The sequence below is a fragment of the Simochromis diagramma genome, unplaced genomic scaffold (assembly GCF_900408965.1).
Source record: "Simochromis diagramma unplaced genomic scaffold, fSimDia1.1 OVJJ01000385.1, whole genome shotgun sequence".
Taxonomy (NCBI): Eukaryota; Metazoa; Chordata; class Actinopteri; order Cichliformes; family Cichlidae; genus Simochromis; species Simochromis diagramma.
The window spans coordinates 90,988-115,109 of NW_024386751.1; the positions used below are offsets into that span (position 1 = coordinate 90,988).

General features: G+C 41.4%; 1 protein-coding gene and 2 gene segments (V, D, J or C); 1 reads left to right on the forward strand and 2 right to left on the reverse strand.

Moving 5' to 3' along the window:
• Positions 1 to 1,559: 1,559 nt before the first annotated feature.
• On the reverse strand, positions 1,560 to 2,624 carry LOC120728375. The segment is given in 2 exon segments: positions 1,560 to 2,161; positions 2,247 to 2,624. Coding segments are annotated over 2 exon segments (438 nt in total).
• An 83-nt stretch (positions 2,625 to 2,707) lies between these two features.
• LOC120728001 (zinc finger protein OZF-like) lies at positions 2,708 to 15,417 on the forward strand. 6 transcript variants are annotated; one of them, XM_040022676.1, is made up of 4 exons: positions 2,945 to 3,166; positions 12,958 to 13,188; positions 13,568 to 13,599; positions 14,877 to 15,417. In XM_040022676.1, exons 1-3 carry the CDS (start codon positions 2,995 to 2,997, stop codon positions 13,585 to 13,587), a joined length of 423 nt encoding a protein of 140 aa, XP_039878610.1. In that variant the 5' UTR covers positions 2,945 to 2,994; the 3' UTR covers positions 13,588 to 13,599; positions 14,877 to 15,417. The 6 variants fall into 6 exon arrangements, with proteins under 6 accessions (XP_039878575.1, XP_039878582.1, XP_039878590.1 ...); XM_040022684.1 differs by having other exon boundaries at positions 15,061 to 15,417; XM_040022648.1 differs by having other exon boundaries at positions 2,725 to 3,166; positions 12,958 to 13,599; positions 15,061 to 15,417.
• Positions 15,418 to 23,503: 8,086 nt separating this feature from the next.
• LOC120728466 lies at positions 23,504 to 24,080 on the reverse strand (the record flags this gene model as incomplete). The annotated part of the segment is given in 2 exon segments: positions 23,504 to 23,793; positions 23,924 to 24,080. Coding segments are annotated over 2 exon segments (330 nt in total), but the record flags the coding sequence as incomplete, so codon positions are not given.
• Positions 24,081 to 24,122: the final 42 nt, after the last annotated feature.

Sequence of the window (24,122 nt, forward strand, 5' to 3'; positions counted from 1 at the left end):
TACCTGCTGTAACGGTCATTTTGCTCACCACCACGACCGTTTTTTACAGAAACTTGTTGTACCCCACTGTTACGGCGCAGGAAGCCTCTGCATTATTGTCCTGAACAGTCAGATCAGCCTGATGTCTTCAGCTGTCAGACTGCGATGTGATCAATTTTTAATGTTTTTATTTGTTGTTGTTTTGTCTTTTCAGTTTTTTGATACACATGGAAATCTACTGTGTTGTTGAATTAAAGTTAGAATTTTACAATTATGTTATAAACCAAAAATGCACAACAGCTGTTTGTTTTCATTCTTTGTTTTTTATCCACCCAAAACTCAAACATGACGGCCAACCTAACCACTGTGGTGCTCACTGAGTAAGGGAGCAGGTTGGCCGTCTATCACAGGTCTAACAGAGACAGAATATTCACACTCACACGTCTGCATGTGTGATTTTAAGTTTGACTTTTTTGATCTCACAGGTAAAACTGTGTTACAGCAGCAGGATGAGAATGAGTAAAAAATGTGCACTATACAATAAACAACAAATAACAGAGTTAAAATAGAAGTGCCAGGTAAGGGTCTAATACTATGAAATACAACAGGAATGTAAGACTGGCATTGTGTAAGATACTCATGAGATAAATAACAACTAAAAAAGTACAACTATATTTGTACAGTCAAAGGGAAACTAGTCCAATGTTCTTCTCACAGTTTCAGTCTCGTAGAGTAGTGATGTGTCGGTTGCGAACGAAACAGCTCTCAAAGCCGGATCTTTGACGTGAATGACGCGAGCCATGTTTTTTTTTTTTTTTTTTTAGAGACAAAGCACATACAAGCTCCAAAACACGTACAAAACACAACAGACGTGCTCCAGGATGCTAGGCGCAGTGTTGAGCTTTTGTTACGTAGTGGCTACACAAGCCAGAAAGTACCAATGACCGGATTAGGTGTGTGGTAGTAACAGGTAAATGAACATTTTTTCTTTAATTATTTGAATATAACAATACACACATGCTTTCATGCTTTCAATTGTGTAATTTATGTGATCTAGGTAGCTCTGTTTTGGAAGTTCAGTTAACGCTAGAAATGTGTTTTGGAGTTTGTACCTGCTCTGTCTCTAAATAAAACTACTTTTGTTACATTAGTAATTCCTTTAGTGCATAATTTTATATTGTTGTTAATAATAAATTATTTAAAGCAACAAAACAACCTGAAGAGCCGGTTGAGAACTGAAAGAGCCGGCTCTCTAAAAAGAGCCGGAAATCCCATCACCACGGTAGAGAAGTAATAATAATAATAATAATGATACATTTTATTTGTGGGCGCCTTTCAAAAACCCAAGGTCACCTTACAAAAGAACAAAATTAATAAAAGGAGCAATAGTCATAAAATACATAAAATAAGTTAAAATTGCAAAACAGAACTTGACAGCAGATAAAATCAGCACTAAAGTGAATAAACCAGTTTGAACAGATGTGTTTTGAGCTGTGACTTAAACACAGGAAGAGAGTTTTTATTTCTTATGGCTTGAGGAAGAGAGCAACTGAAGGCTCTGTTCCCCATGTTCCGAGGGATCACTGTACTATATTTCACTGGCAAATATTGGAAGGACCCACAGAATTTGGTCCTGATGAAAAGTGGAGGAGTGCATCGATCAGACACTGAAATGAAAAATGTAGAAAGAAGAGAGAAAATAATAGGCCTTAACGCTTTCCATCAATGTGATCAAACAAGTAAAGACTGTAATTCTGACTGGAGAGAAGTTTAACAGTGTGTGGCTCCCTCTAGTGGATGTTGTGGAGTATTCTGTTGTCTTTGCTCCAAAGGTTTTTGTACAGAGTTTTGCTGTTTCCTGTCACTGTGGGCTGCAGAGCACAGTAGTACACAGCAGAGTCAGACAGCTGAAGCTTCTGGATCTTCAGAGGAACTGATCTGCTGCTGGAATCCAGTGTGGAGGAAAATCTCTCCTTGAACTCGTCTGCTGTGTTTCCATCATCCCCACTAACACGACTCAGGATGAATTTGGGGCTGTTGTTTCCATCCTGTTTGTACCAGAAGAGAGAAGGAGCTGCTGTAGTGCTGGTGTTATACTGACAGCCAAATGTTACTGTGCCTCCTGCAGCAGCAGTCTCTTCTCCTTTTGCTTGCAGCACGTTGTCTTTTTGTGCTCTGCATTCTGTAAAACACCAACAAACAGTATCAGTGTGCTGTTAAAGAATCACGTCAATGTTGATATCAAAGAAACAGAGTTGTGTTCATACCGAGGCACATAGCAGCCAGCAGCACTGAGATGAACAGAGGCGTCATATCTGCAGTGTAGAGTAACTGTGAGCTACAGCAAGTATAAAGAAGCTGTGATCTCTCTGTTTAGTCTTCATCAACACTAAGTTGGTGGATTAGAAGGAGGAGCCTGATCACAGTGACAGGACTCATTCACAGCCCTGTGTTATTCCCCCTGCTGACAGCTTCACACTCAGCACGTCTTTCTGCTGCTCTGCTTTGCTTGGAGATCTTCCAGCAGGAAGTCTATAAAGTGAAATCTATCCGTTGGTAGTTTGATCTACCTCTCCTTCAATGCACATGTTGAAGAGTCCCTGGATAAGACTGATGTTCACAGCTGTTCTTTCTGTCAGCTCCAACCTGTCTGATTCTCCTCCTCTGAGCTCTCTCATCACCAAACTAATGCTCACCGGTTTTAGTTTCACACAATGCAACAATGCTTATGGCAAAAGGATACTAAGTTTAATTTGAGCACTTTAATTTGTTTTTGATGGATCTGTTTTCTCTTCGCACTGTAGCCTTGCTGCTTAGAATCTGTTCATTTACTGCAACGGTGAGTTTAAAAATGTACACATAGGAACTAAAGGCAACACGTGTGCTCTGCCGGAAGCTCACCACGTGACACCAGGCGGAAGAAAACAAAGGAAAGGCGCTAATACCGTTAGCTTTCCACGTGTGTGTGCCTGAGCACAGGGACTGTTGTGTTGTGTGTGAGCTGCGGCAGCAGCGATGCCTTCAGTTCAGTATCTGAGAGAGTTTATCAACGAGCGACTAACTGCTGCTGCTGAACAAATATTCTTGGAGTTTGAAAAAACGATCGTCCAGTACGAGGAAGAGATCGACCGTCAGCGCAGACTGCTGGATATCACCTGGAAACCCCAAATCAAGCTGCACAGGACAGGTGAGTGTCCCTCTGAGGGAGGATCCTGATCACAGCTCTGCGGGACGTTTCTGATTGTGAGGACTTTTTGGAGATGTGAGCTAACAAAGAGCAAACAGAGGACAGGACTGCGCTGCGCTCCATGCAAACAGCAGGCGCTGAAATCAGCCTGGATTTCTCTCCTGATTATTTAGTGAACCAAAGTTAGGATCAGGAGATTTGTGAGTCTGATTCAGAGGGGGGCCCATGTGCCGAAAAGCCCCCGGACGTGTCGTGGTTGCATTCCGACCTGGTCCGTTTCCTCCCCGCTCTGTCCCGCTTTTCCTTTCTATAGAATAATTAATGTAAAGCTTTGTAATCAGGCCGGATTTGAGCATTTTATTCAACTTGAATTCATCACTGAATGAGTTTGTTTAGGCGGAATCATTTTAAACAGCTTCATGTTTCCTGTTAAGCTTTTTTTTAAGTGAATTTTATTCATCAACAACAATATAAACAAATACGGCACCATTAGCTGTGCAATACATCTGTATATACACAAGGCTGAGCACAGTAGCGGTTTTAGATACGGGCGGTTGCCCGGGGCGGCATCACGGGCATCGGCAAAAAAAAAAAAATTGCTGGTACTCATGCTGCCCGACATCAGCCAGCGCATAGTGGGAATGTCACAGGCACCGATCGGTTTTCTATCGCCCATTTGCTGGGAGTAAGGGCGCCCCCAGTTTGCGAGGTGCGCCTGCTGCTGGCGGAACAGGGAGGAGAGGGCGGGGCGTCGGGGGAGTCTCTGACCGGCTGGAGCAGCGTCTAATAACCAACTCGCAAAATAAAAACAAAGCAACAAACACGAAAACACCAGACATCATGATACAGACTTATAATTTGCACCGATGTTTTTTCGAAATTCTGTACATGAAAAGTGAGCGCGAGAGCCCTCGGTGCGCCTGCGCGCTGCTGAAGTCAAAGTAAACTTTATTGTCATCTCCGCTACATACAGTCCAGTATATAGAGACGAGACGAGAGGCTCCAGTTACAGCAGTGCAAGTAAACAAACAATATATATAAGAGGAGTAAGAAAATAAATATACACTTTAGGACTCGGGGTAAAGGGATCAATAACAATTTATAATTTATAATTTACAGTTTGATGATTTAAAGTCTCCACACAACCCGTCGAAAGGGGCGGGGCCTGCTGCTTCCAAATAGAGCACATTTCATCCATAATGATGTAAATCCAAGCTCATTATGGATTCATGATCTGAATCCTGGGTTGTGTGAAATCTCAGAAAAGCACCTTAGACAAAGTGAATCTGTGAACTAAGGTGTAGGTGTGTTAGGTTAAGTTGTGGTGATCTTCGGGTTGGGGGATTTGTGTTCATACTGGAGTGCAAAATTAAAACCAATGGAAGATGGACAAGAAAAGTTCAAAGCCATCAGGTGCTCAGTTTAGAAAAAAGAGAAAAGAAGAGGAGGAGAAACGAGCAAAGATGCAGGTAAGCAGATGTGTGATTGGATAATGGCAGCTCATCCTGAAACAAGCAGAATACTTTATTAATCCCTAAGGAAATTATGTGGGTTACAGTTGCTCCAAGAAGAAATGGTAAAAATATTAACAGTAACAGACTAAACTCCAAACAATACATTATGTTACAGATTTTAATATTAATTAGTCGTTGTTAATTGTTGATTTGTCCTGTTCTCATTGTATGACGAATTATGATGGCTGTTTGGTAGCTGTTTGCATACAATGCATACTCTCTCTCTTCATGTGTGTGTGTGTGTGTGTGTGTGTGTGTGTGTACAACAGTTTTATGTTAATGTACAATCCTTAATGTTTTGTCTGTGTGTGTGTGTGTGTGGGGGGGGGATTAAAGGATTTTTAGGGTGGGAAATACATTATACAGAAAAAAGAATATATCGCAATATTTATCGTTACCGCACATGCTTCTAATTATACCGTGATATGGATTGTGGGTCATATCGCCCAGCCCTAGTTAGTGGTCAAACCAACACCAACTAGATTTTTAAATCTTAATATACAATGAGTAACAGTAGGGTGGACATTAGGTAAGGCTGCACTTTTAGCAGCGATCTCTTATAGAAAACCTTTCTGCACATATATAAAAAAGGTCAGCAGCTCCAAACCGTAGTGAAGGGAGTCCTGGCTAATATGTCGGGTTCCTTGTTGGGCTCATAGCCGAAAACTAGCTTTAATATGTTGTCTGGGTCGACTTTGCTAGCGAGAGACAGAGAGAGGCATTGAAAGGCTGCTCCAACAAAACTTATTGTTTTGGAGGAAAACACGAACACAGTGTACAGTCAAGTCCTAATAGCTTACTTACAACTGGGCTTGTCAGGCACTCTTTTTGGCTGCAGTGGTTTTTATTATATTTGCATGCTTCCAACTCCCGTTTCTGCTCGGTGACAACTCGTCAACTCTTTTCCCCTCTCCCTTTTCTCCCTCCCTCACGCTCACAGGCATGGTGTACAGCCACCATGTCATGCTCAGGAGGTAGAGGTGGTCACCTACTGATCGGGAGGTTGGTGGTTTGATCCCTGGCTCTTCCAGTCTGCATGTCAAGATACTAACCCTGGAGTATGAATGTGTGTGAATGTCGTTAGTAAGCACTATGTATAGATAAAGTGCTTGTGAGAATGGGTGCGATTGGGTGAATGAGGCATGTTGTATAGAGCGCTTTGAGTACTCCGTGAGAGTACAAAAGCGCTATATAAGAATCAGTCCATTTACCATTTACATAACTGGTATGGCAGTCCATTCTCCCTGCAGCACAGACTACACTGCCCATGAGGCTATATTCTTTAGGATTATGCCTGTAACACTCCAACTATTGCCTTCATATTAAATAATTTTTTGAATAATAATTAAAAAAAAATATTTTAAATTATTAAAAAATATTTCTTCACTTCATGGGCCGCAAGATTGAGACACAGGCATTAGAGCCTCTTAATGCGGGTTTTGTTTGGGTTTCCACCGATGTGGAATTACCAAAAATAGAGAGGGCATAGCCTAACATGAAACAGGAAAAGACTGCAGTGTAATCCATTTATTTCAACAAAGTAACTGTATTCTGAATAACTTTTTAAAAATGGTGACTGTAACAGAATATAGTCACTCAAATTTTGTATTTGAAATACACAATGCCAGTACATGTATTCCGTTACTCCCCAACACTGATTATCTGACTTACTGTGGCTTTTAAAGTAATGATTAAGTTAGCGCAGACCTGTGGTACAAAGCTTACAAGTAGAGAGGTTTACCATATTTACCGCCAAGTCTTGTCCCATGGAGGTGTTCCGTGGAGGACCCAACTCCATGGGACAAGACTCAACGGTCAATCTGCATCTAAAGGACAAAGGTCACTCTTTCAGGGATACCAATGTACACATATTGGACAGAGAAGATTAATGGTTTGAATGAGGAGTAAAAGAAGCCATTTATATCCACTGTGCGCGACCATCTTTGAACAGAGAAGGTGATTTACGACACTGTGCCATCTATAATCCAGTTTTGAGATCCCTTCCCAGACGCCTAAACACCCACTCAGATCCTAGGCCATCTGCCCTCAGGACATCACATGATAAGGTAGACCTACACCCGTTTTTACACCTTGGCTCATGTGATTAGGTAGAGGATCATTAGAGGGTCCACTGTCCCTCTCAGGGAGGGGGGAGGGGCACTCCCACAGGGCTGAAATCTGGGACTCCCCACCACTTGACCCTAGAACTGAAGAAGCTTCTCGGATGAGAGGTGAAACGTCTTCAAGCAACTTAAAGGAGTCCTGACACTTTTTTCCATGCTCCTTAGACCACTGAGGCAGTTAAATAACTCCTTGGTGGCAGAACCCCTAGGGTGGATGAGGTCCACCCCAGGGGCTTTAATGCTTCAATCTTAAATATGCTCAACCTATCTCTAATAATCAGCTATGTACCACAGGCCTTCAAGCTGGCTGTAGTTAAACCTTTATTCAAAAAGCATCTCTAGACCCAGCAGTCTTAGCTAATTATAGGCCAATCTCCAACCTTCCTTTCATATCAAAGATCCTTGAAAGAGTAGTTGTCAAACAGCTAACAGATCATCTGCAGAGGAATGGCTTATTTGAAGAGTTTCAGTCAGGTTTCAGAGCTCAGCACAGCACAGAAACAGCTTTAGTGAAGGTTACAAATGATCTTCTTATGGCCTCTGACAGTGGACTCATCTCTGTGCTTGTCCTGCTAGACCTCAGTGCAGCGTTCGATACTGTCGACCATAATATCCTATTAGAGCGATTAGAACATGCTGTAGGTATTACAGGTACTGTGCTGCAGTGGTTTGTATCATATCTATCTAATAGACTCCAGTTTGTGCATGTAAATGGAGAGTCCTCTTCACACACTGAGGTTAATTATGGAGTTCCACAGGGTTCAGTGCTAGGACCAATTCTGTTTACATTATACATGCTTCCCTTAGGCAGTATCATTAGAAGACATAGCATACATTTTCACTGCTATGCTGATGACACCCAGCTCTATCTGTCCATGAAGCCAGATAACACACACCAATGAGTTAAAATGCAGGAATGTCTTAAAGACACAAAGACCTGGATGGCCGCTAACTTTCTGCTTCTTAATTCAGATCAAACTGAGGTTATTGTACTCGGCCCTGAAAAGCTTAGAAATATGGTATCTAAGCAGATTCTTACTCTGGATGGCATTACCTTGGCCTCCAGTAACGCTGTGAGGAACCTTGGAGTCATTTTTGACCAGGACATGTCCTTCAACGCACATATTAAACAAATATGTAAGACTGCTTTCTTCCATTTGTGCAACATCTCTAAAATTAGAAATATCCTGTCTCAGAGTGACGCTGAAAAACTAGTTCATGCATTTATTACTTCCAGGCTGGACGACTGTAATTCATTATTATCAGGAAGTCCTAAAAACTCCATGAAAAGCCTTCAGCTAATCCAAAATGCTGCAGCAAGAGTCCTGACAGGGTCTAGAAAGAGAGAGCAGATTCCTCCTGTTTTGGCTTCCTGTTAAATCCAGAATTGAATTCAAAATCCTGCTCCTCACATACAAGGTCTTAAATAATCAGGCCCCATCTTATCTTAATGACCTTGTAGTACCATATCACCCTATTAGAGCACTTCGCTCTCGCTCTGCAGGCCTACTTGTTGTTCCTAGAGTATTTAAAAGTAGAATGGGAGGCAGAGCCTTCAGTTTTCAGGCCCCTCTTCTGTGGAACCAGCTTCCAGTTTTGATTCAGGAGACAGACACTATCTCTACTTTCAAGATTAGGCTTAAAACTTTCCTCTTTGCTAAAGCATATAGTTAGGGCTGGACCAGGTGACCCTGAATCCTCCCTTAGTTATGCTGCAATAGACGTAGCCTGTCGGGGATTCCCTCGAGTTTTTCCTTTCCAGTCACTTTTCTCACTCACTATGTATTAACAGACCTCTCTGCATTGAATCATATCTGTTATTAATCTCTGTCTCTCTTCCACAGCATGTCTTTATCCTGTCTTCCTTCTCTCACCCCAACCAATCACAGCAGATGGCCCCGCCCCTCCCTGAACCTGGTTCTGCTGGAGGTTTCTTCCTGTTAAAAGGGGGTTTTTCCTTCCCGCTGTCGCCAAAGTGCTTGCTCATAGGGAGTCATATGATTGTTGGGTTTTTCTCTGTATCTATTATTGTACGATCTACTGTACAACATAAAGCGCCTTGAGGCGACTGTTGTTGTGATGGGGTGGTGGTTCCCATCTTTAAGAAGGGGGACCGAAGGGTCTGTTCCAACTGTAGGGAAATCGCACTCCTCGGCCTCCATGGGAAGGTCTATGCCAGGTTGCTGGAAAGGAGAGTCCATCCGTTAGTCAAACCTTGAGTACAGGAGGAACAATGCTGTTTTCATCCTAGTCGTGGAACACTGGATAGATCCTTCTCAAGGATACTTGAGGGTGCATTAGAGTTTGCCCAACCAGTCTACGTGTGTTTTGGTGATTTGGAGAGAGATTCAGCCGTGTCCCCAGGGTCTTCTGTGGGGGTGCTCCGGGAATATGGGGTGACTGGCCTATTGCTGCGGGCCATTCGATCCTTATATAATCGTTGCAAGAGCTTGGTCTCATAGCTGGCAATAAGTCGGACTCGTTCCTGGTGGGTGATGGGCTCCGGCAGGGCTGCCCTTTGTTCGTTATTTTATCCCCCCAAAAAAATCAAAATGTATTTCTATAGCACATAAAAATACAACAAAGTTGACCAAAGTGTTTCACAGTCGGTCAGAGCAATAGCATAAGACAGAATTTAAAAAAGAAACAGTTTAAAGGAGGGCAGGAAACAATATGACAATTGTTTGAAACAAAAACTAGCCACGAAATAACATACTAGTTTAAATCAAAAGCGACACTAAAATAATAAGTTTTAAGACGCAATTTAAAAGACTGGATGGACTCGGAGGAACGAATATAAGGAGGGAGGTTATTCTAGAGTCTGGGAGCTACGACAGCAAAGGCCCGATCACCTCTGGACTTCAGACGAGACCTTGGTTGCATCAGGAGCATTTGATTGGAAGATCTAAGTGTCTTATTAGGGATATACAAATGAACGAGTTTGCATAGATAGCTGGGATCCAAATTATTTAAAATTTTAAAGGTAAGCAAAAGAATTTTGAAATTGATACAATAATCAACAGGGAGCCAATGTAGGTTGGCTAAAACTGGTGTGATGTGGACATAATTTCTAGTACCAGTTAAGAGACACGCAGCTGCGTTTTGAACTAACTGGAGCCGGTGAATAGAGAAAAATAGGAGGCCCAAGTAGAGAGAGTTACAGTAGTCTAATATGGAAGTGATAAAAGCGTGAATGAGCTTTTCAAGGTCCTTCAAAGTGAGGTATAGTTTAGCTTTAGATGTCTGACGCAGGTGGTAGAAACTTTTTTTTTTCCCACAGGAGAGATCTGTTTCTCGAGTTTAAAAGAGCTGTCCAGGAAAACACCAAGGTTTCTAACAGTGGGTGAGAGATGGCTAGCAAGGAGCCCTAAGGCATCAGTTAGTTGTTCCAGCGGGGTGTGACTATCAAAAACTATAACTTCTGTCTTATCCTCGTTCAGTGTGAGCGAGCTACATAATAACCAAGTTTTGGCCTCATTTAGACAGTCAAATAGGGGTTGCAAGGAAATAGAGACATCCGATGTCAAAGGGAAATAAAATTGTATGTCGTCGGCGTAGCAGTGAAAGGAAGTGTTATCCCAACCGCAGCATGTGTTCTTTTTCTTTATAATGGGTTGCACGACAGCGTGCTTAAATACTGACGGTACACAACCTGATGACAGTGATATATTCAGTAACAGTTGCATACAGGGACCAACAGTGGGCAAAACTTCCTTAAGAAAACGAGAGGGAAGGATATCATGGAGGGAATTCGAGATTTTGAGATGATCAATTATAGCTGTTAAATCAGAATCAGACAGTGGCTGGAACTGTTGAAAGACAGTCAAGCATTCAGGGACTGGAACAGGGTCAGAAACTAACAATGATTGAGATGAGAGAGATACCCTCAGAACTGAAATTTTGTCAGTGAAATATTTAAAAATTTATTACAAAGTACAAGGGAGGCATCCCTATAAGTAAAGGGGCAAGGGTTTATCAAGAAATTAAAAATACTAAAAAGGGCTTGGGGATTATGGCAGTTAGACCTAATAATACCAGAGAAGAAGGCAGATTTAGCAGCATGTCCAGAGAGACATGGAGTTGATCTTTTTTCCATTTTTGCTCAGTGCGCCGACATTCACACCTAAGGGCGCGGGTAGTGTCATTAAGCCAGGGTTGGCGTAACAATTTGGCACATTTTGTCCTCAGAGGTGCCACCGAATTAAGAATGTCGGCGCATCTAGTATTAAAAAGGTTGGTAAGTTCCTCCGCTGATAAATCCGCAATACCATTAACATCAGAAAGAGGGGAATCAAAAAAAGCAGCAGTGAAATGAGCAATTGACTGAGAGCTCATCGAGCGCGTTTGCCGTAGAGAACCATCACTATACAAATCAACATTGTTAATAACAGTATTAAACAAAACGGTCCGAAATCCTGAGGTTCTCCCAATTTAAAGCGATCACCGATCGGAGAAAAGAAAAGGATAATGTTTAATCGTTTCCCATACAACTTTATCCGTGATGTCCGTGATGCAGATATCCAAACCATTTGACAGTACCAAGTTGAGTGTGTGACCTTTTGTGTGAGTTGGATCACTTACCCACTGGGTGAGATTAAACGAATTAATAAGAGTAAGGAAGTCTTTGACTAGTGAGTCGTCTTTGCAACAAACATGAATGTTAATATCGCCAACAATTAAAATACGATCATAGCATAAGACAACACTCCCCAGTAAGTCAGCAAATTCAGAAATAAAATCCTTAACAAATTTCGGGGGGCAATACACCAAAGCACAAAGAAATGAAGGGATGTGGTTCAGTTCCAATAACTGCACCTCGAAGCTGGGGTACAGAACAGATGACAGCTGCCGACATCGAAATTTGTTTTTAAAAACTGAAGCTAGCCCTCCACCTCTGCCAATGGTCCGGGGTGAGCTCAGAACAGTGAAATTGGGTGGAAGCAGTTCTGAGAATGAAACTTGGCTTCACCAGGGCGAAGCCAAGTATCAGTCAAGAATAACAAGTCAAGTCCGGATGAGCGAATAAAATCATTTAAGACAAAAGTCTTATTAGCCAGTGACCTCATGTTTAACAAGGCCATCTGAAGAGTGGTCACACTGTTGCTGGTGCTCCCCCACCCCAGGGGTGGACAGGATTTCTAGGCTTAGCCAAGTGGCAGAAGGCTTTCACTTGGGTGGGCTCAGAACCTCATCTATGCTTTTTGCGGATGATGTGGTTCTGTTGGCTTCATTGGGTGATGGCCTTCAGCTCACTTTGGAACGCTTCACAGCTGAGTGTGAAGCGGTGGGAATGAGAATCAGCACCTCCAAATCTGAGGCCATGGTCCTGAGCTGGAAAAGGGTAGAGTGCCCAATCTGGGTAGGAGATTAGTTCTTGCCTCAAGTGGAGGAGTTTAACTATCTCGTGGTCTTGTTCACGATTGAAGGGAAAAGGGTGCAGGAGATCAACAGATGGGATTGGTGCTGTGGCCACAGTAATGTGGACGCTGTACCGCTCTGTTGTGGTGAAGAAAGAGCTGACTGTAAAAGCGAAGCTCTAAATTTACTGATCAATCTATATCCCTACCCTCACCTATGGTCACGAGCTGTGGGTAGTGACTGAAAGAAAATGATTGTGGATACAAGCGGCGGAAATGAGCTTCCTCCAATGGGTTGCTAGCCTCTCCCTTAGAGAGAGGATGAGATGGTAAAATGTTCTAAAAGAAAGAAAACAAGGATTGACCAAATAATGTTTTGTATTTTGGTAGTTAGCAGTGTCCATATTCTGCTCTTCTCCTGCGACTCCTGCGCTGCTGACTTTTGAAATCATTCTGCTCACTAACTGTGGGGCAAGGCCATTGATACATGTAAAACTCAGTTTTTTAAAAAAGGGCGAAAGGAGTCATTGGCTCAACAGTGCATGGGCTGGACAGCCTAACAGGCTGGCTACAGTGCTAAAGAGAAACCTGGAATTGTTCTCATTTTATCCTAAGGTAAATAAAAAGATGTACTAGCTTCATGGAGTGCTTTTTTTTTTTTAAAGACATCAGCTTGTAGTTTAATGTTGGTTTACCCTTATTGCTGTTCTTTAGTTTATTTAAAAGTAAATTTGCTTCTGTTTTTCTGGTATAACATCATATCACTTTCTTTGCGATGTCTCCTTTTGTCCCTCCAGATGTCCCACAGCAACATGTTCCTAAGAAGGAGGTGGTACCGACTGAGCAGCAGCTCTGTAATCAGGATAACAACTCCAGTCTGAAACACGGGAAACCAGAATCTCCACAGATTAAGGAGGAACCGGAGGAACTCTGCAGCAGTCAGGAGGGAGAGCAGCTTATACTGAAGGAGGAGACGGATACCTTTATGGTGACCGCTACTTGCGACAAAAGTGACCAAACCGAAACAGGTGGGCAGCAGCTCCTGTTTCTAAGCTCTGCTGTAGCTGAGAACCAAGATCAGGGACGAAGCGAGAAACTTGATTTACAATCAATTCGATTTACGAACAAAAGTCACAAGAATGAAGAAGACCCGACAACATCAGGGAGTAGGTGTAACTCTGATAAAAGTACAAAGTATCTAAAATGTGATGTTTGTGGAAAAGTATTCCGGTATAATTATGAAATGACAAGACATTATAGAATACACACAGGCGAGAAACCGTATTCATGCACTATTTGTGGCAAAGGTTTCATATGTACTGGCTCTTTGGCAAAGCACAGAAGAGCTCACACAGGTGAGAAGCCTTATTCTTGTATAACATGTGGGAAAATGTTTTCTTATAACAGTGATTTACTCAAGCACCTGAAGACGCACACTGGTGAGAAACCATATCATTGTAAAACATGTAGGAAAATGTTTGCTTATAATAGTGATTTACTGAAACACATGCGGACTCACACAGGTGAGAAACCATATGGATGTAAAACATGTGGGAAAATGTTTGCTTATAATGGTGATTTACTGAAGCACACAAGATCTCATACAGGTGAAAAGCCATATCATTGTAAAATATGTGGGAAAATGTTCGGATACAGTAGTTCTCTGCTAAAACACATGGGAATTCACACAGGTGTGAAACCATATGGATGTAAAACATGTGGGAAAATGTTTGCTTCTAATAGTGATTTAGTGAAACACACGAGGATGCACACTGGTGAGAGACCATATCATTGTAAAACTTGTGGGAAAGTATTTGGATATAGTAGTTCCTTATTGAAACACATGAGAATGCATACAGGTGTTAAACCATATCATTGTAAAACATGTGGGAAATCGTTCACCTGTAACTCTATTTTGACAGAACACATAAGAACACACACATTTTGAGAAACCATATGAATGTAAAACATGTGGGAAAAGGTTTAACTCTAGAACTCATTTGTTGCGCCACATGAAAACTCACGCTAAGCGGTGCACTATCGATACAAGATTATTGGCTTAGTGAGCTGCGTTGAGCTAAAAGTCAGAGGTTTGTGTCACAAAAGTAGCTTTTTTTTAAAATCTGGTTTTAATTACCCTGTTCAGCTATGAATAATTGAAAGAGGTATGAATATAAATATTGATTTAAAGATTATGGTAACTTACACTGAACACATTAGCTGTTAAAGAGCAGGTAAAGTTGAGAGGTTTAACTGGAATGTGCATATATTCATATATATATATTCAAGTATGCAGAAAACGTGGAAATGTTGTTGTACTTGATTCTCTGCTGAATCTGCTGCTAAATCTGTTACACTAATTTAATTGTAGCTATTAGAAGATGGATCACAGAAAACAAAACAATTACTTTAGTTTGCAACAAAGTAAAGCAAATATTTTCTTGGGCTTTGGAACTATAAGCTTTGACATTTAAATGGGTCCAGTTTAAAGTATCAGAGCTCTAGTGAGAGCCGAGTGCACACTCTTGTCATATTTTCAGCAAGTGTTTTATTGGTATATTTTCTTTATGTTTTCTATAATTTTTCAATCATTTTATCGACATCTGATAATGTCTGTTTATTCTGACTGAGATTTTAGTTTTGTTAATTCAGTTTATATAAAGGAAGCCTGGTGTGTTGATCTTCATTGATAGTATATGCTTTTTTTTTTCTAAAGGGGGGTGCTCTGTATCGCAAAACTGAAATCTAGGAGCTGTTTCTATGTTTTTCCATCTAAATCTTAAACATGATGCTGTCCACTGTGGTGATGATGTGGTTGACAGTCTATCAGAGAGTAAACCATTTACACTCTCACCTGTGGTAAATATAATCACTGTTTAGAACAACATTCATGTCTTTAGACTGTGGGAGGAAGCTGGAGTACCCAGAGAGAACATGCAGACTCCACACAGGGAGGCCTGAGCCCACCAGGACCTTCTTACTGTGATGGGACGGTGCAAGCCACTGCGACAACGTGCTGCTGGTTTCTTTTTGAATAAATAGAAGATCTTTGTTTTGTTTTAATTGGGGTGGTCTTTTGTATTCATATGTTTTGTTTATTTAGCTCATTTAGTGCATTTATATTAATTTACTGTTAATTTTAAGTTGTTTAAGAATCTAGACTTGCTGTGAGAACCTCAGGTTCAAAGATAGATAGGTGTAAGCGTAACATTTTCATTTCTTGTTCTGCACGCATTAAATAAAGCACTAAACCTGTAGTTAAACTCTCCTGTACTCATTGTATATGACCAAAAGGTTTCTTAAATGTCTGTCTTCAGTAAATACAGATTTATTTCTGTCTAAATCAGGTCTTTATTTGAGGCTTCTAAGCAGTAAATTGCTAATCCTTTTCTTGCTCTCTCTCTCTCTCTTTACGTATGTACCTATGTATGAAAGCCATAATAAAAATGTGGAAATAGAGTGTATATACAGTATCATGTATATTTTACAAAGCCTCTTGTTCATGGTTTTGGTTTTCTTTAGTTCTTTGTAATTCTAGTCCTTCCTTACTTAGTATTTATCTTAGCCTGTGTTTAGTCTCTGGTCCCATGTCTACTCAGGGTTTTCAGCCTTACACAGTCTTAATGGTCCACAAGGGCCGTGGACCCCATAACCGCTAAGGCCGGAAGTGCGAGGCTTGTGAAATGGGATGGTCTAGCCTCGGTCGCGCTGCCCAGGTTGCCTAGCAACCATGATACTAACAGCTGGAAACGTTTCATACAGCTTTGTTTGACAGAAATGAAGGAGAAAACCTTTTGTTCATTTGTTTCTACATGAGCTTTGTGTGATTTTAATAAGTATCTGAGGCTGAGACCACGGGACTGTGAAAACATGATTATTGGGCTTCATTACTGCACTGAACACCCATTTTAAGATTAGCTAGTAAATAACAATTAGCTAATGTTGTTCATGAGACTAAAGTCATCTCACTTTGGGTGAATATAATATGGCCAATATTAAAGTTATTACAGCAGTGAACCTGGACTCTGTGTCAAATACTGAGCTTCAGTAAAGATTCAAGTTGCATTTATTCAAATTTCCCATCACCTTAAATCTTCACTCAAAGATAAGTATCTTTGACAGTGTATGTCTAGATGTATTATATATAAGAGACAAATATATTGTTCATTTAATATGTTGGCATTATTACTTTTGGCTCAATGCTTACATATATGTGTAAAAAGAAAATGTACGAGCTGTGATAACTGTTTCTGATAGAATGAAGAGTAGACTGACATATTAAATATTCCTTTATTGGGTGAGAAAATCAGACCATGTCTTAACTAGGGATGGGTATCGTTTAGGTTTTATCCGATACCAGTACGAAACCGGTACTTTTGAAATGGTGCCAGTGCTTAAAGAATGAAGAACACAAACTTTGTCCAAAAACCTCTTATGTTTAACTGTTTTTTTGTTTTTGTTTTTGTAAAAAGATAACAATGTTAGCCTTTTCTGCAGCTATATGGGATTTATGGTATCACTCTTGGCTGGAAGCAATGCTTAAGCAATGGGGGGGGGAAAAAACACCAACTTTGTCCAAAAACCTCTCATGTTTAGCTGTTTTCCACTTTTTCTTTGGTCATTTTAGCCTTTTTGGCAAGGGCGGCTGTGGCTACACTGTAGCTGCCATTACCAGTGTGTGAATGTGTAGATGACTGTGTATAATGTAAAGCGCTTTGGGGTCCTTAGGAGCAGGTAAAGCGCTATAAAAATACAGACCATTTTACCATTTATGTGTAGCACTCTTTGGAAGAACTTTATTTTGGAAAAGAAATGCTTTTAATATGAAAATGTCACATTTGAACGTTCCTGCAGTTGGTTTGTGGTTGATGTGGATTTGCTGCTCATGTGAATCCTCCCACAGTGTTTCATTAGCAGCTGTAACCACAGTGACTCTGATAAAACAGGAATTAGCAGAATCCATCTGATATGAAGCTGTGCTTTGAATACCACTTCCCTCCTCTTTGAAGAGTAGTCAGATATCTGTGTTCAGGTTTTTGTACAGCCTCTTCTACACTTTGTATCACTGTGTTTCTAGAGCACAGTAGTAGAGAGCTGTGTCTGCCAGGGTTAGGGCTGCTATGGTCAGATTAGTTGATCGATCTGATGTTTCTGAGTCATATCGTTTATCAGGAATATACTGACGATTACTGCTGTCTTTTGCTCCTTTCCACAATATAAACTGAGGAGCCTGAAGGTCAGAATCATGTCTGTACCAGAAAAGCCAAGGATCACTATCACTTGTCTCATAGCTACATGTGAGTTTGACAGATTCTCCTTCTGTTTCAGTGACTTCAGGTTGTTGAGGAGTGATTGAGTCTCCAGCTGTTAGTCCTGGAAAAAGAAAGAAGAAAAGTAGTGAAATGCAGTCTGTATATCTGCTTAATGCAGCAGCTTCAACTAAACTTTAATCCCTGTTCTTAAACTCACCTATAATGTGAGATAGAAGCAAAAAGAGGTGCAGCAACATGTCTTTGGAGTTATTAGCTGTGAGCTGTGAGTGGTCTGATGTTCACAGCTGGAGTCAGACCGTTTTCTACAGTCAGGAGGAGGAGCTGCTTTTGTTCTCATGTGATGTGATGCTGCTCTTTAAAGTTTTCCTGCTTCAACTTTGTTCACACAGAGCATCTGGTTCTTCTCTCGGTGGTGTCTGAGCCAAAGAACATCTACTAAACACTCAAGTCTGGGCTCCACTTTGAAAATAAAATGTTAAATGTAATTAAATCTATAACCAATGAACATTTACAGCTGCCATCAAACAAGAAGACATCCGCACGTAGCTATGACGGTGTTTGCTAGTTCACCTTACGTGCATTAATTTAATAACGTGGTTAGCCTACTCAACGTAAATTACACACGAACAACATTAAGCTACTCACGCAGAGAAGAACGGCTGCTGCTGCATCATCATCCATCATCATTTCTGCTACACTGGCAGGGCTAGGGGCCAGGACTCTCCTCTTCGGGTTTTTGGGGGATGTTGCTAACTCCGGGACCAATAACAGGCAACCCACCCGCAGTAGATGTGCTCTGTGTGAGGTCTCGCAGCAAGCTATCAAATACGGTGCATTTCTAGGCTTTTTAAAAAAACGCTATGCGTCGCCAGGTGTTTCATCAGATTAGAGGTGTTACCTCCTTTGCACAGTATCAGCTTAAAGCACTTGTTGCAGGCTGCTGAGTTTGCATCCTGTGCTGTGAAGTACAGCCAGACTTTTGACCGCTTCGCCTTGGGCATTTTTAATCTGTAGCTCTGCTCTAAAAGAACGTACATACCTGGGCCCGCCTACTATCCTCGGAAAGGTAAAATGATTGGCTGGAATCCAAAGTGTATGACATCTCAGGGGGAGAAAAAGCACTTAAATAAAGCACTGAAATATGCGCTGCTTTTTGATCTGGTTACTACAGTTTATGTCAGAACCGGTGGCATAATGGCACCGGATACCGGTACCCATCCCTAGTCATAACTGCTTTAAGTCATACAGAATAGATATCAGAGCCTTAAACAGGCTGACGTCTGGTACATGGGTCAAACTGGGCAGAAAGTCTACAAACACATAACATCCTTATAGAATATGATGTAACACTATAGATCAACTTAGCTCAGAATATATAAAGCATATAAACAGTTATAGCAATATGATGCAACAAACACAGCAGTGCTACTGATCCAAAATACTCAAAGCTTCATAGAACTGAAACAAACATTTATTTTTAGCTCCATTCTGCTGCTGATACATACTTTAGGTTTCTGAACATTAAACTTGTTGCTGCCTTTCATAGTGTGTAGCTTGAAGGCCCTGAGTACTTTCTCCCACACTGGAAACACTGGGATGATAACATTATTTGAACATTACCTAATAAGACTGATTCAGCACAGACAGTTATGCTAAACTTTTCTAGCAGTCCTTCACAAACAGGGAACAGTCTGTATTCTCTCCATCTGTCAGCTGCTGCTGGCTCTTCCTCCTCCTCTTCCTCACACACTGCTGAGTTTGTCCTGGTGGATCATCAGGGGTGCAAAGCCTCACAGATGATGTGCAGCAGTGGGTCCCTCAGTCTGTCCTCACTCTGGACACTTGCAGTCGTCACACATGGAAATCAAATGTGTGATAAGCTGCAGGATTCAAACACAAGTGTAACTTATAAACACAGGTTCATACTTTTATTCCACATTCAGAGAGAAAGAAACAGAGAGAGAGTGCAGGACAGACAGACAGGTGACAGTCTCAGGTGTACACACTGCTACACAACAGCACCAGAGAAGCAGGATTTAGTGTTTGTGTTATTACGAGAGCTAAACAAGAAGAGTTCCCAGATGGTGCAGTGGACACATGTGTGACTGCTGTGATTAAAGCATCTTTCTTTCAGCTTAACGAGTGAACCGTCAGCTCGTTCAAACACACGTTAAAGTCAGTTTGGCTCGACGCCACCAGCCTTTGAATTGGGACAGCCTTCGTTGCGTCGCTGTGATGTAATCGGCCTTAAAATGTGGCCTTTAAGGCTGCAGACCCTGAATTGGGATACAGCCTGTAAGTTGTCCTGGTGAGCCTCATACACATCTTGAGCGAAATCCAAGCATTTCCAGAAAGCTGGGCAGGGAGGCAGGCAAGTGAGTGCAGCGGTGAAGCAGCACAACAAACCAGCGACTTAATGGAGGTTAGTTATGGCAGGATGGAGAATTACTGTGAGCAGAGAGGTAAAGCAGGTGGGAACGAGCAATACTATGATACATTAACTTCAGCTATGACGTCCGACACTAAACATGGTTAGCAGGCAATCTGGCGGGGAGTGATTGTGAGCGCTGGTCTTAAAAGCCAGCAGCCAAATTACTCACAGAGGCCGTGGCACGTGGAGATGCGGCAACTCCACCTAAGGGATGAGATCACTGGCACAATGGAAAACTCTAGCACTCACCGTGACCATGACACACACACTGTTAAACTTCTCTGCAGCAGGATTACAGTCTACTTTGCTTTCACTTGTGTGACCGCCTTGATGAAGATCTTTAAGGCCCTTCATGTTTAAGTCTTCCTCTTTCTTCTGCTCTTAGTTTTCATTTCAGTGTCAAATCAAAGCAACCTTTATCTAACTTCCCACGTCCACTTTTCATCAGGACCATAGTCTGTGGGTTCTTTCAATATTTGTCTGTTTGTTTTTTTAATTTATTTCAATCATGTAAACAATAATCAAAGTTCATTTAGCAAAGAAAAGAAGAGAAAAATATATTCTGTGTTCTGTTGTCTTTCCTCCATAAGGTTTTGGTGTTTGGTAATGTACTGTCAAGTTCGACATCAAATCTGTTTTGAGAGCTCTTTGGCATTACCCCTGTGACAAAGTGGGTGAGAATACCATTTGTCCATATTAGTTAACATTCTTGTTTTGATTGAACCATATTTCATATGTAGTCTGCAACAGGCAAACATCTACTATCCCGGGTTTGTTTATGTTTTGCACTTTTACAGATTATATAATATAACATCTTGGTTTAAATCAATTCCTACAAGTTTTTTAAGTTAACATGTTCTTTATTTCAACTGTTAATTTGTACTGTTTAAACTTACCTTACGTACCTGTCTTCCAGAAACAAAAGGAGGAAATGTAGTTTTACTTCCTGCTTTATAGCTTCTGGGTCAATCTGAGGTCACAGGAAGAGACCAAGTGCAGAAGGGGAAGAACTCTTGTAATTTAATCAAGTTGATTTTAGAGGGTTTATGGAGAAATAGATTTATTGTTGTAATATGTATTGATTACACCAGTAAAGAGTGGCAGTAGAGGTTTGAATATAATCCTGTTCATCTTACGTACTGAATGGAATAGTTCAGAGGAAAAATTGTTTGGTTAAGTGGACTATTTAAGCAGAACTCAGGTGTTTGAAGAAAGGTTCAGGTCAGTGTAGCTGTGTGCATTTTGACCTTAATTTCCGTTGATTTGAGTTCAGTTATGTTTTATGTTTTTTGTTTGGGTCACAAAATGGTGAATAAATCACTTGCTACACTGGACAGCATCAGTTTCCTGCACTTCTTTGGCCGCTTAAGTCAAGTCCTACCACAGCCCCCATCTTAACTGATACTCAAAGACCCAGTGCATCATGGCAGTCCTCCAGCAGTCTATGCCTATCTCAGCATAACTAAGGGAGGATTCAGGGTCACCTGGTCCAGCCCTAACTATATGCTTTAGCAAAAAGGAACGTTTGAAGCCTAATCTGTAAAGTAGAGATAGTGTCTGTCTCCTGAATCCAAACTGGAAGCTGGTTCTCTGTCAGTACTCTTGGTGCAGCATTTTGGATCAACTGAAAGCTTTTCAGGAGGTTTTTGGTACATGCTGAAAATAATGAATTACAGTAGTCCCACCTAAATGCATCAACTACTTTTTGAGCATCACTCTGAGACAGGGATGATTCTAACATTGGAGAAACTGTAAAAATAGACCTCAGAATAAAGAAACTATGCAGTCGCTCAGCTGCAGTCCTTCTCAATGGCTGTATCCCAATTTAGGGTCTGCAGCCTTAAAGTACGCATTTCAAGGCCGATTACGTCACAGCGGCGCGCCGAAGGCTGTCCCAATTCAAAGGCTGCTCGAAATGCGGCCCTGAAATGCGTCCTTCATTTCCCTGAATTTTAAGGCTGTGGCAGTGTAGACTTCGTGGCCCAACATATCCCAGAATGCATAGCGCGGCGATGGGTGTGGATAAATTTGCCGAAAAAAAAACAGCAGATCAGGGGCGCCCGAAGAGTAAACTTTAAGTAAGTACTGAATATTATGTCACTTATTTATGTGCAAATGTTTAATAACGAAGAACATTAAAACATTGCTGTTGGCCACATGTCGGCAAAGTCATGTGACATTAGTGACGTTTGTATTAACTTGGTTTTAAAGCCTTTACTTTAAAATATGCGCAGTTCAATAGCTGATCTTAATCCTACAGAGAATGATCAAAGCTCATGTAGAAACAAACAAATGAACAAAAGATTTTCTCCTTCATTTCTGTCAAACAAAGCTGTATGAAACGTTTCCAGCTGTTAGTATTATGGTTGCTAGGCAACCTGGGCAGCGCAACGGAGGCTAGACCGTCCCATTTCACAAGCCTCGCACTTCGCTGCGTACTTTAAGGCTGCAGACCCTGAATTGGGATACAGCCCTCATCAGGATGGTTGTGCTTTAAATCCTGCAGACAGAAATCATCTCATTGGTTGAGTACAACATCAGTGGGTGGAGCCAAAAACATTATCAAGCCTGGAATTTAAATCTGTGTCAATATATGTAGCACTCTTGAAAGAACAGAAATGCTTTTAATATGAAAATGTCACATTTGAACGTTCCTGCAGTTGGTTTGTGGTTGATGTGGATTTGCTGCTCATGTGAATCCTCCCACAGTGTTTCATTAGCAGCTGTAACCACAGTGACTCTGATAAAACAGGAATTAGCAGAATCCATCTGATATGAAGCTGTGCTTTGAATACCACTTCCCTCCTCTTTGAAGAGTAGTCAGATATCTGTGTTCAGGTTTTTGTACAGCCTCTTCTACACTTTGTATCACTGTGTTTGTAGAGCACAGTAGTAGAGAGCTGTGTCTGCCAGGGTTAGGGCTGCTATGGTCAGATTAGTTGATGAAGAAGATGTTTCTGATTTATATCGATTATCAGATGTATACAGATTCTTGAATCCCTTTGCTCCTTTCTTGACAGCAAACAGAGGAGCCTGAAGTTCAGAATAATATCTGTACCAGTGAAGGTAAATATTATCTTCATCTGTCTCATAGCTACATGTGAGTGTGACAGATTCTCCTTCTGTTTTACTGACTTCAGCTTGTTGAGGAGTGATTGAGTCTCCAGCTGTTAGTCCTGGAAAAAGAAAGAAGAAAAGTAGTGAAATGCAGTCTGTATATCTGCTTAATGCAGCAGCTTCAACTAAACTTTAATCCCTGTTCTTAAACTCACCTATAATGTGAGATAGAAGCAAAAAGAGGTGCAGCAACATGTCTTTGGAGTTATTAAAGCCAGACAGACAGCACATGAACAATGTTCTTCCACTGCAGCACAATGACCAACAAATAATGTCATTGGATGAGCTCAGGTTCAGTGGGCGGGGCCAGTTTAATAGCTCAGCCAATCAAACAGTTTTGTGCTTCCACAGCAGCTCTGTCTCTGTCTCTGATCTTTACTGCTTCATTTCTCTGTTGTCTTTGTCATCAAGAATCAGAGGTTTAACAGTGTGTGGCTCCCTCTAGTGGATGTTGTGGAGTATTCTGTTGTCTTTGCTCCAAAGGTTTTTGTACAGAGTTTTGCTGTTTCCTGTCACTGTGGGCCTCACAGCACAGTAGTACACAGCAGAGTCAGTCACTGCAGCAGAGGAGATCTCCAGATCTGCACGTTTCTCTGTTTTGTCAATGTGAGCTGAGAATCCCGACACAGCTCGATGAACTGATCCTCCCTCTGTGATGTAGAGCAGGAACTCTGGTCTGGATCTCTGGTATTGTCGGTACCACTGGATATTGTAGATAGAACCATCATATGTACAGGTCAGGTTGATGTTTCCTCGCTCTGCAACAGCTTCTTCAGCACGTTCCTGCTTTATGCTGTTCATGGAGCCCAAAGCTGCAAATGAATGATTCATGTCAGTCAGTCTTTTTCTTCCTTTGTGAGCATAATGAGATGAAGAAATCTGCTAATAATAACTCTGATCAAATCTTGTCACAATGAGACTTTTCTGTGTTCTAACACTCACCTATGCAGTGAGAGAAAAGTACAAACAGGTAAAGGAACATGTTTCAGGTGCTGAAGTCACACAGCAGATGAACAAAGTTCAGCAGAATGAAAAGACTAAGCAGCCTCTCTGCTGCACAGCCTTCTCCTCAACATCAGGCTGTAGTTCTGCAGAGAGAGACCATCTCATTGGCTGAGTTCAGCATCAGTGGGTGGAGCCA